At 54.6% G+C, this 12,318-nt stretch overlaps 1 protein-coding gene across 1 annotated transcript; it reads right to left on the bottom strand.

Annotated features, from left to right (window-relative positions):
• Positions 1-64: 64 nt before the first annotated feature.
• On the bottom strand, positions 65-11,695 carry Sema3g (semaphorin 3G). The gene is made up of 16 exons (NM_001100882.1): positions 11,541-11,695; positions 8,899-9,059; positions 8,726-8,788; positions 8,377-8,496; positions 8,014-8,104; positions 7,784-7,900; positions 7,473-7,618; positions 7,162-7,276; positions 6,980-7,049; positions 6,541-6,685; positions 6,100-6,331; positions 5,919-6,010; positions 4,962-5,003; positions 3,416-3,650; positions 3,042-3,172; positions 65-1,775 (listed from the first exon to the last, which is right to left on the bottom strand). The coding sequence occupies exons 1-16, from the start codon at positions 11,656-11,658 to the stop codon at positions 1,311-1,313; spliced, it is 2,343 nt and encodes a 780-aa protein (NP_001094352.1). The 5' UTR covers positions 11,659-11,695; the 3' UTR covers positions 65-1,310.
• Positions 11,696-12,318: the final 623 nt, after the last annotated feature.

Genomic DNA, 12,318 nt, shown 5'->3' with positions numbered 1-12,318 from the left:
GCTCCAAGCTGCAGAAACTATCGGTGGCAAAATTCCTCCTCCCTAGGCCCAGGCCAGATGAGCTCTTGTCACTCATCCCCAACCCCAGCCCCCAAAGCAGCAGGATTTACCATACCAGCTTTCTTCTTCCTGTTCTCCCACAGAGAGAGCCGGGCTCTAACTCAGTGGTGGAGCATTTATCTAGCATTCAGGAGACCCTCGATTCAATCCCAAGTACCACAAAAAAACATGGGGGTCTTATAAATGAACCCTCATGACCCCCTCAATAGAGACTGAAGGGTTGGAAATAGTTGGCATGCCCAGTGGCTCCTGAACCAACTGCTGTCACTTTGATCCTTGATGACACCTGCCCATGGAGCCACAGACCCACCTGTCTCTAGTTCCTTGTGGCTCTAGACAAAGCCCAGGATGCTGATCCTGATCACTGGCTGCAGTTCTCAGAGTGTCCATCCATTCCTAACCTCCCAGGCCTGAACGTGCCCGCCTCGCCCTCAGAAAGGTAGCCCATGCTTCCCACTCCTACCCTCCAGCTGCCTTCTTCCTCTCTTTGGTCCACAGAACCTTCCCCTGATCCTCAGGAAGTGGCTCTGATGGTGACGTGTGGGCACCCCGGCAAGCCTGGTCTGATAATTTAGGACCTGGGAAAAGGGTATCGTACTGTAAGACAATCTTTCCGGTTTAAAAAGGGGGCGAGGCCCAGGCCACCTCCAGGTTCCAGCAAGTCTTGCCTCTGTGAGTATGAGACGGTAGTGGGCGGACACAAGGAATCAAAGATTCCAAAGCATGAAGGCAGGTAACCAGCGCGACCCCACCTCCGCAGCGCCTCCCACCTTCTCTCACACCTCTGTTGGGGCAAGAGTTTCTTAACGGGTACTACCTTAGGAATCTACTTTCCCCTCCTCTGACGGACTCCCAATATACCCCCTCAGAGCCACCCGTACACCCACTCAGAGGGTCACTCAGAATGGCCATTGTTTGGCAAGCTGGGAAAAACCCACCCAACTTGCCTCTGGGCACAACCGGAAATGTGCTCCGGAAGCCACACCATCTCTGAGAACAAATAGCGTGCCCCTTGGGACTACAAGTGGTCTGGAGGTGCCAGTTCCAGCCTGGGACTGAGAACACAGAGAAGGGCCGGGAGTAGGCTGAGATGCAAGGCCCCTCCCACCAGCCCCTGGTCTTTCCTGTAGGTGGTAGAGATTTTCTCTAAGAGGTAATCAGGCGTCCTGGACTCCTTTTCCTAGCCGGGTGGGAGAGAGAGGTTGTTGAGTCTCCCAGCCCAGTCCGACCACCCCCACCTCAGCCATCTTCTATGTGGCTTCTACCTCCCGGGGGGTCCGATTGTGCTCAGCCTGCACCCGGCTCTTCATCTTCCTGCCCAGCTCTAGCCCCGCCCAGCTCTTGCCCTTCGCCTGCTTTCCCTTTCCGCGGAAGGAGCCCGAGCGCTCCCCGACACCCCTGCACCACACACGTTCGCAGTACTCATCCACGCGGGGCAGGTTGGCGAAACCAGTGAGCTGAAGGATGTCCTTATACCAAGTCTTGGGTGAGGCAGAAGCCACACTTCGCCAGGCTGAGGGCTCCTCCAGCCTTGGCTCCCGAAGGAACAGGCTGTCCAGCTGCACAGCCGCAATCACCTCCAGGGCAAAACGAACCACGGTCTGGGAGAAGCCGTGCTCCAGAGTGGTACAGGTGTAGTTCCCTGCATCAAGGCGGCTGAGCCTTCGGAACAGAAGCCCCTGGTCCGTCTGCACAACTCGCTCATCTGTCTTCACCTGTAGGGGGAGTAGGAGGGTACAAGAGACATAAGCAAGGATTTGGGGAGGACGTTCACCTGGTTTTCTTTCCTCTGCTTTTCCACGGTTATGATTCTCGGGGTCCAAGCTCTGCCCCTCCCCCCTTGCCTATTCCCTCTTTCCCACCGTGAGCCTAACCAGTTGACAGAATCTCAGACAGACCATGAGCAGGCAGGCAGGCCTCACCTTTCTGCCCAGGAGGGCAAGGAACTATGAAGAAGGTTTTCCTACGAGTGAATGAATGGCTGTGTATCCCAGGTCAGAGCCCTAAGACTTTCAGGGAAGTCTGCACAGGCACCCAGGGAGCTGAGGAGTTAGGTTCCTGTCTATAAGGTTTTACTCTGAACTAAAGAAAACACACACACACACACACACACACACACACACACACACAGAGTCATGCTGGGCCTTCCCTGTCTTGGCCTGTCCTGTTCACTCCTCCTCAGTGTGAGGCCCACAGCCCAGGCCTGGGGTGGGCTAAGTGCCCACTCGAGTGTGGGAGGCAAGAGCTGGCTCTGAGCCCAAGACTCTGCTGCTAACCCTGCCTGTGCATCAGAGCGCAGAGGGTGAACCGCCTGGGTGGTTAGCATTGTGTAACCTCATCTTATTGCTCTCCCTACTCCAGGGAGTCTCCTCAGTGCTCAGCCCTACAGCTGGTCCCAGACTGGCCTCCCCTGGCTCCTGAGCTGGAGGACGAGCCCCTCCTGTAACCAAACCCCTCCTTCTCCCCCTCCCCATGGGAAAGCAGTTCCAGACTGCTCTGCCCATGTTTGGCCTCAAGCCCTAGACTGAAGCCATCTTAGGGGTTGACAAACCTTCCCAGTCAGGGGGAAGAGAGGACTTGGGCAGACAACTTGCTTCTGAGAAAAGAAGCAGGAGGCTAAGAATGGAAGGAAGGTAGTGGTCAGGGGCCAGGCTTGAGGCAGAGAAGAATTAGGAAACTCTGGGGAAGAGATCCCTTCAAAGCTGAGCACATGCATTAGCATGAGAACTTCCAGAACAACTTAGTCCCCATTCCCTCTCCTCAACCTGCAGCACCCTGTCACAGACTAGGGAGGCTGGGGCTACACGTAGCCTAGGCACTCCTAGAAGCAGAAATGGGGGCAGCTCCTCATAGGTACCCAAGGGTATAATCCACATTTTTCCTAGGAAGATCTTGGCTAGCTCACTCCAGAGTCCCTTTCTAGAACTTAAGGTTTGGGGTTGAGGGAGAAAAGTGGGTCTCCAGACGAGGTCTCCACTCACCTGGTCAGCCCCCTTATCCCCTGGCCTTTGTAAGAACCAGCGCACTGCAGCCTGGGGAGACTTGGGCCGGCACTCAAGGAAGGTACTGTTGTGCTCTGTGCCAAAGACTCTGGTCACCAGTCCCGAGGCTTCTGTAGAGAGGACCAGGCTGGATCAGCTTGGGAACTAGAGGACCCAGACTCTGAGGGCCACAGACTAACTCCCACAGGATACCTGTGTGGTGAAGACTCAGGTGACATCACCCTAAGACTCCAAATGTAGCTGTACATAGGGAAACTGGGGACTTAATACAACAGGACCTCTCCAAGACCATGCTTCCCAGGGATGGAGCCCAGTCCAAAGGGTGACCCACATCCAGGGGGCCCACCACTCACTGTCTTGGCTCTGGCCCTGGCCCAGACACTGCACAGCAGGATTGCCATGTCGGATGTCCTGTCGTCGGAACCTGCGCTTGCCCGAGCTGGGGCGGTAGCGGGCACAGGAAGTGCCGTCCCAAGCACAGTATGGGTCCCGGGCCAGGCAGCACTCAGCGCAGGCACTGCCATAAGTCTCACACTGGTGCAGCTGCAGCCGGGCCACGCCCAGTGGAGAGCCCACATACAGCGTTTGCTGGGGGAAGGAAATGCAAGCAGAGGCCCAGTGAGCTGGGCTTCGCCAACAGGCTCTCAACCCCCAGGCTTCCCTGAGACCCATCAGTTTCCAGAAGGGCTTTCAGAACGTCTTGAACTCGTTCCCAAGTGTAGAGATGCTGAGTGCACTCCAGAGCCTACTCTAGGCTGCGAGTAGGTGGGGTGAAGCTGGGTCTTCTCTATACAGGACTTCTTCAGGCCTTCTCTCCTGTCAACCTCTGCCTAAGGGATTCTGTGTGACTGGCCTCTCGCTTTAGAGTTGTACCTTGCAGGCCTGTCTAGCCTTTTGACCCTGTCATACGAAGCTGCCATCTGCAAAGGTCACGTGTGAGTAACCAAGTAACCAAAAACAAGTTAGAAAAAAAAATACCGCATGTTTTAAGTAAGTTTATGATTTTGTGTTGGGCTACAGGCATGGCTGTCCTCAGCTGCATGTGGCCATGGGCTATAAAGAGGGCATGTCTAATAATCCCAGCTGTGGACCAGTGAGATGGCTCGGTAGAAAAAGGTGCTGGCCACCTAACCTGACGATCTAAGTTTGCCCCCTCTGCCCTCTGTGGTAAAAGGAGAGAACTGGGCTCCTACAAATTGTTCTCTGATCTCTAGCCTCCATTTGTCACAAGAACTCTCAGGGTCCTGTAGGCTTGTTGCCTTGCTCACTGCAACTTAGGCTCGGCAGGGCTTTACCAAAGTAAATAAAATAATGTTTTAAGAAGTTTAAAAAAGTTGGGATTTGTGCCCAGAGGCTAGGGGTGATGGTTCAAACAAGTGCTTCAGCACAAAGACCAGAGCTCAGTCCTCAGAACCTGTATGTAAAAAAGCAGGATATTGAGGTCCCACTTGCAATTCCAGCCTGGGGAAGCAGACACAGGCTTTAGGGCTTGCTGGCCACTCACCCTAACATGATTGGCAAACTCTAGGCCAATGATGACTCTGTCTCAAAAAGATGAGTAGCACCTGGGAGGTCCTCTGCACACACTCACGAACACACAAACATTCACAGACACACACACACAGGCACACACATACACAGGCACACACACACAGGCACACACACAGGCACACACACAGGCGTACACACACAGGTACACACACACACTGGCTCACACACAAGTACACATACAGACACACAGGCACACACACACACAGACACACACACACAGGCGCACGCGCGCGCGCGCACACACACACACACACACACACACACACACACACACACACACAGGCAATAGGCCCAGCTCTCAGCAGAGTTCACAGCAAGTTTAGGAGAAAGGATACAGGCTGGCCTTACCCTTTTGACAGAGATCTCCATCTCAGTGATGGGTGTTGGTACCTAGAGAAGGAATGGGGTCTTAGGATGGGTGGGTGAAGGCTATGCATAGCTTCCTTGCTTTCACCACTGCCCAAGCCCTGGGTAGGAGCCGTTCGCCCCTCGCCTGATCACTGTACCTCCTGGCAGCAGAGACTACACAGGCTTTGGAAAAGGTGATGCATCCCATAACCTCAGCCCTGGAGCAGCTGAGGCGGGAAGATGGAGGGTCTAATGGCACGCCATTTTCTCTAGGAAGCTTCAGTCTAAGCTAAGCTATAGAGAGACATGGTCTCAAAAGCACAAACACATGCTGGGCGTGGTAGACGGCCATTAATCCCACCACTCAGAACGCAGAGGCAGGTGGATTTCCATGAGTTTGAGTCCAGTTTAGTCAACATGGTCTACACCAGGCCAGCCAAGGATATAGAGCAAGAGCTTGTCTCAAAAAGGGGGGGTGGGGTGGGGAGTGTTTACCAGACACCCAGGAAGGTACCCTCATCCTGGCTGGCTTCCAAGAGGGAGGCTTGGCACAGAGTTCCACTGTCTCCCCCCACAGTGTTTGTTCCCCAGCCACGAATCAGCTGTCCTAAATCATTAACCTCATGTCCAGAGGCAAAATAGCCCCTAAACACAGACGATCCCTGTCCATGATATGGGGTGGGGGGAGACTTGGAGTCTCAGCCACTTCGCACTGCAACTTGAGACTGACAAGGCTTCGTCAAAGGTGCCCACCTTGACTATCCCTCCCCAGAGAGCACCAGGCACCTTCAGTCCACAGCCTACTACTCCAGCTCTCCCAGTAATTAATTCGGTAGCATCCTGGAGCCTGGCCAGCAGTACCTACCATATTTCGAGCCTCTCCCCTGGGTTCTCTCTCCTGGAGCTCACCCCAGGCCCAGGGGTGGGAGGCGGAGTCATTTATTAACCCCTGCTTACCTTAAACACCTGGAGCTCCTCCAGAACCACCTCTTCCGGTTCGGGTAAGCCACTACCCTGGAGAGCGATGATTTTGAGCACAGAACCTGAATCTGGAGCAGAGGAACAAAGGTTAGTGAGACAAGAAGAAGCTAGCTACCCTCTGCCCACAAACCCGGCTACCTCCGTTCAGCCCTCTTACCAGTCCCTAGGAAGATGACATCGTAGGTCCCATCCTCAGCCTCCACTCTGTCCACCACGATCTGGCACAGTTGCTGAGCCAGGTGAGTTTTGACCAGGACGGGGCGGCCACGCCGAGGCCTCACAGGCTGGAACATGAGCGGGTGGCCTCGGACAAACTGCAGCACCTCATCCGGGTAGTCCTTGGTGCTGCCAAAGGGTCGGCCGGGCTGTGCGGTCATCTTGCTGGGACACTGGGTGGCAGCAGAGGGAACATTTGAAGTCCCCAGGATGGCACTATCCGGGCCTCTTTCCACCTCCAAGGGGTCAAGCACACAGCAGAGACTCCTCCCGAACCCTCTGGAGGTCCAGCCCAGTACTGCCAAGTTTCTATGTGTTTCTATGCAGGGGCCCCCCGTTACCTACTTAGGCCTCTATTGCCTGACCCCAAGCACCTACTTACCACACCAGGCCGGGGGAAGGGCACCTTGCCCCCATAGGGTCCCCACTGATGTTGAGGGCCATCTCGGTGAGCGAAGGGCCCGTTGAAGACCTCCCAGATGTCTACCATGTGGTACACACAGACAGCAAAGCCCCGGAACACAGCACTGCCAAAGGCAGACAGGGACAGTCAGGCTAGGCCCTGGTGGTTGGGGGAAGGGGGTCGCAAGCCGCCTTCATAGGTGATGAGGAAGGTGACACTGGCTGCTGAAAACCAAGACTTCCTCACAGGACACAGAGGCGGAGACAGAACAGAGATGGAGATCGGAAATCAAGGAGACCGAATCAAGGAGAAGGTCCGCCGAAGGTCAGCGGGATAAGAGTAGAGGCTCAGCAGAAAAATCACCCTGGTACAGAGACCCTGCTGGGGTAGCAGGGTACTGGGGAGCACGTATGCCCACCTGACAGTGCTGAACAGCGCATACACCTCGAGGTTCTTCCCTGCCTTTGGCCACAGCAGGAACACATCCTCTGGGACACAGAAAAGACATAGATATCATAGATAGCCACTGCCCATGAACTGATTTACCAGCTCTGAGCCCTCCCCATCCCAGATCCTAGGCCCTCGTGGCCATTCCCTTACCCAGCTGGTCAAAGTGAGTCTCAGCCCCGCCAGGGCCAGGCACAGAGCATACCAGCCTGGCCTTGAGGAACGTGCTCCATTTATTCACCAGCACCCGCTGGCCACCAGCATCATTCTGGGGATGGAGGGTGGAGTCAGCTTTATGACTCGTGACATTGGCCCTGCCTCCTGTCCCTCTACCCTCAACCACAAAGAGAGGGATGTATGTTAGCGCTGTATCCTTGCCTCAGTTTCTCTACTGTGAAGGGACAGTCTAGGGAAGAGGTCACAACAGGGGTCTTGAACTCTCACCACCCCACCACAGCTCTCACCACACAGACTCGACCCACGCGGCTGACGGTGACATGACCTGGGCCACCATCTGGTGAAGGGACAGTCTCAGAGAAGAAGAAGTACACTTTGTCATCATCCCGGTCGGAGTTATCTGGGATCCGAGCAGCCATCACAAACCGGGGATCTGAGAAGGTCACAGGGTAATGATGTGACAGGGGAAGCCACAGGCCTCCCCCCACCCCAGGACCTGGAGCAGTGGCCCGTCCGTCTTGGCCCACATTTCATCTATCTTCTCTCTTCCCAGGTAGAAGGATGGGTCCCAAGCACCCTCACCCTCAGGGAGCCTCACCATGTAGGAGGCTCTGGTCAGAGTCAGAACGCAGGGCTGGTCGGGGACCCCCACTCCGGAAAATCATGGCCTCACGTCCGAGGAAATCAGCAGTGAGGCCCGTGTACAGCTCCCCACCTAGAAGGGGCCAGAGTCAGGAGAGAGGGCCAGGCTTAGCAACCAGCGCCATCCCTACCCGGAACTAAGGATCAACTCCTACGCTCCTGGCACTCTGGCTTGGTATCACCCACCTACAAAGGTACTGGCGAAGGGACGGCTGGGCTCGTGTGGGCAACGCCCCCTTCCATTTTCGATGCTGCTAGGATCCAAGTGGAGCACATGCTAGATAGAGGGGAGAGGGTACGTACGGGGTCACCTCTGAAAGAAGCAGAGCCTCGGGCAGTAATCTTTGCGTGCGACTGGAGCGTAGGGTTGGGGGTTGGGGGAAGAGATCCTCATCCACAGCCTCTCTGATGGGGTCAGCACCCCAGCACAAAGGCGCCTTTCAAGCCCCTTCCCCCTCTGCCCTACCCTGGCTCAATGGGAAGTGTTCAGACAGCGGGGAGGAAATGTCACAGCTTCCCAACTTCTCATGGGGCCAGACCCAGGCTCACCTCCCCCCGATGCCCCACTGTGATGAAGGTGCAGATGGGCTGGAAGGCGCCAGTGCCGCAGGCCAGCAGATGGGTCCGGTTGTGGGGTTGTAAGACCCGCACGAAGTTGGCACACTCGGTCTGTAGGGGAAGAAATGGGTGCGTGAGGGTGAGCCTTGGGTTCTAAGGCTTCTGCCTTAGCTCTGCTTCGTGTCAGTGTCAGTTCTGAGAACACGGTGAGGGTCACATTCTCTCCAGATGTCCTGAAAGACAGTGCCTGCTCCAAATCCTCCCAGCAGAGGCACCAGGGGAGTGGCTGCAGACCATTGTGAGAACCGGCGGGAGGGTGATCCTTGCCAACAATACTCACCAAAGGGTCTTTTCCCTTTCGGACACATTCCACCTTCTGTCCGGGCTGCGGCGGCCACAAGACCTGAAACACAGCCAGCAAGCAATCTCAACGTCCTTAAACTCATGGTCTCAAGTCTCGCCATCTGTTCTCCACCTGAAAGTGCCTACTTTCACCACCTTAGTCCGGCTCACCTCCCGGGGATCTGGCCATGCCTGATCCAGTCTCAGAGAGTAAAGGGCATCTCGGCCTCCCAGAAAGAGGCGGTCCCGATACTCATCCAGGTACATGACTTGGAGGTCTAGGGAGCCCCGTGGACCCAGAAAGATGGCAGAGCGGTTGGTAGTCAGGAGATCTAGCAGAGAACAAAGGAAGAGAATCAGGGTCTGCCACTGAGCCTACGTCCCCAGCAAGGAAGTGGGAACGAGGATCCCAGCTATGCATGCACTCACCACACATGTGCATCTGGAAAATGTTGTCATCCACACCGTTGCTACAGGGCTTTTGGGACGTGGTTTTGGGGGCAAGTGGTGTCAGTATCTCTCAGTTCCCACCCAACCCTGTCCAGTTTGCTTTCATTCTTTTTTTAAAAAAGAGATTTATTTAATTACTTTATGTGAGTATCCGCATGTACACCTGCATGCCAGAAGAGGGCATCAGATCCCATTACAGATGGTTGTGAGCCACCATGTGGTTGCTGGGAATTGAACTCAGGACCTCTGGAAGAGCAGTCAGTGCTCTTGACCACTGAGTCATCTCTCTAGTTTGTTGTTGTTGTTGTTGTTTTGTTTTGTTTTATTTTGTTGTTTTAGTGGTTCTGGAGATTAAACTTAGGGCCACCCTCCATCATGCTGACGTCAAGCATTCTGCCACAATGCCACATCCTAACGGCCCCCTGTCCTCCATTCTTCAGACCTTTGGTCTTTCAGCTGACCACTTCCCAGTCTCCTAAGTGCTTGGATCCTTGTATCCCAGTGTCTTTGCTAAGTGCCCAGGGAAAACAGCCTTGCTGACAGAAATTGTGTCAGAGAGCCTGGTGAAGAGTTAGGAGAGCCAGGAAGAGGTGGAAGAATGTGGACTGGATCCACCGGGAAGGGGGTTGTGGGGGGGATCGGGAACACTCCTCAGCAGAGGGCACACCAAGACACAGGGCAGACCAGGCAGAGCCTAACAGAACTCCAGTCTCAGATTTGTGGACAAATGACATTCTCCCTTGTACACAGTGCCCTATTGCCTGCCCCCAAAGATGGAGGGATCAAGAGCCCCAAGACTTTCAATATAGTTCCTTGGGTCCGCTTGGGGAGGTGGAAGCGAGGCCTCAGCAAAGGACTGGCAGAGTTGTCCAGAAGAGGCTGCCTGCCACCCTTGGGAAGGTCCAGAGTAACCCTCTGTCCAGAACTCCTCAGGCACTCCACTCCATCCCCAAACACACTGGTGGCCTCTTCAGGATGCCCTGCTTGTTTGACATAGACTCTGAGACTTCCCTCTCAGAGGCCATTCCTAGTAGCCTGATTGCCCCTCAAAGCCACAGCTTCCAGAACAAAGGGTCCTCCACCCCATGGTCTCCACAGCAAGCTCGTGCCATCCCCTGTCTAACTGAGGTTCCCCAGGAAAGATGGTTGTTCTCCCCCAAGAAGAATCTGCAGGGCTGGAGAGATAAAGGCACTTTATCAGTGGGTAAAGGCACCTGTCAAACCTGACAACCCGAGGACCATCCCCAGAGCCTCACATGGTAGAGAGAACCAGTTCCTACGAGTTGTCTTCTGACCCGTACACATATACAGCATGCACTGTGGCACATGGGCGCCTAGGCTAAACACTCTTGCATCCTCTCTCTCTCAAATAGATACATGTGACATAGTTTTGAAGAAGAATCTATAATTAAATCTTATTCTAAATTGTCTCATGGACCATCAAAAAAGGCAGAACCACACACCTAGGTTAGAACAAAGGATCACCTCTACACACACACACACATACAGAGAGAGAGGGAGAGAGAGAGAGAGAGGCAGGCAGACAGACAGACATAGAGATAGAGAGGCAAACAGACAGAGATACAGACATAAAGATAGAGACAGAGGGGCTGGGGATTTAGCTCAGTGGTAGAGCGCTTACCTAGGAAGCGCAAGGCCCTGGGTTCGGTCCCCAGCTCCGAAAAAAAGAACCAAAAAAAAAAAAAGATAGAGACAGAGACATAGAGATAGAGAGACAGAGACAGAGAGAGATACAGACATAGAAAGAGAGACAGAGACACACAGACATACAGACATAGAGAGACAGAGAGAGGGAGACTGGCAGAGGAAAGCTGAGACTATAGATGGAAAGGCATAATCAAGTAAATGTAGATGATAAGTCAGGGCAGGGCTGCAAGAGGTGGGAGAGGCTCCTCCCTTCCCTGTGGCTCAGGACCAGAGGGACAGACTTCCATCCACTCCCTTGATATCTGCCCAGTCCCTCCGTCCCCCTTCCTTCTCTGTGCCCGTCCCTACGGACAGCTCTCAGGGTTTCCATCTCCCTTCCTCCCTCCCTTCGTAGCAGCCTCCTCAGTTTCCCCCTTGTATCAGTCTCCCACTTTGGCCATGGCTCCCAGGATGTGTCTGCCTTTCCTGCCCACAGTCATCCCCAGCCACAGTCAGGGTCTGACTAGGAAACCTTCTTCTAGGGATATGCAGGGTCTGACTTTACCCATGCTGCTGCTGGCTGACTAAGGGATGTCCTAGAGCCCCGAACATTCACAGACATTCATTCACCACACACACACACACACACACACACACACACACACACACACACACACACACACACACACACACACACGGCAAGCGCTGACCAGTACCTCTGTAGGAGAGCCGCAGACGAGGCACACTGGTGCTGGGACCAGGGTTCGGGCTGCCCATGTGGAACAGAAGGCTCCCCAGGAGGCAGCAGATGGCCCAAGCGGAGCAGCGGGCCATGCTGGGGGGAAAGATGAGCTGCCCTCTGATCCTGCTGCTGGGTGTAGTTTGCGCTGCTGCCACCAGGCTAGCCACTTATAAGGCAGTGGCTCCACCCAATGCTGGGCGGGAAGGAGGGAGAGGAAGAGCGAGCGCTCCAAGCCTGCCATCTACCTGCAGTTTCTCCAGCTACCTCAGCTCCACTCAATGCCCTGCAGCAAACTGACCTGCTCCCCTCTTGGAAGACTCTCACCCAGCTGAGGTAGGGACAGCTTGAATGACATACGCTCACAAATGCAAGTACCTAGGCTCCAGCAAAGGGAAGGAATAGCCTGAAAAAGAGGTCAGGAATCAGGTGGGGGTCTGGCTTCGTTCCCTGCCTCTCCAGAGACATCCCCATCACTAGCCCTGAGCTAGCCAGGTATCCTTGACCTGGCTACCAAGCTCTCCACTGTGCCTAACCTGCTTTGGTTAGAGTATCCATTTCGACTTCATCCTGGTAGGGCTTAAGGTCTAGCTATACTTCCTAGGTCTGGCACTGGTAGGACATGAATGCCTAAGGCAATGGTTCTCAACCTGTGGGTCACGACCCCTTTAAGGATCAAACGAACTTTTCACAGGAGTCACCTAAGACCATCTGAAAACACGGTTATGTACATTGCAGTTTGTAACGTTAACAAA

The sequence above is a fragment of the Rattus norvegicus genome, chromosome 16 (assembly GCF_036323735.1).
Source record: "Rattus norvegicus strain BN/NHsdMcwi chromosome 16, GRCr8, whole genome shotgun sequence".
Taxonomy (NCBI): Eukaryota; Metazoa; Chordata; class Mammalia; order Rodentia; family Muridae; genus Rattus; species Rattus norvegicus.
Note: the sequence above shows the minus strand (reverse complement) of the source record. Positions and strands in the feature narration are given on the sequence as shown.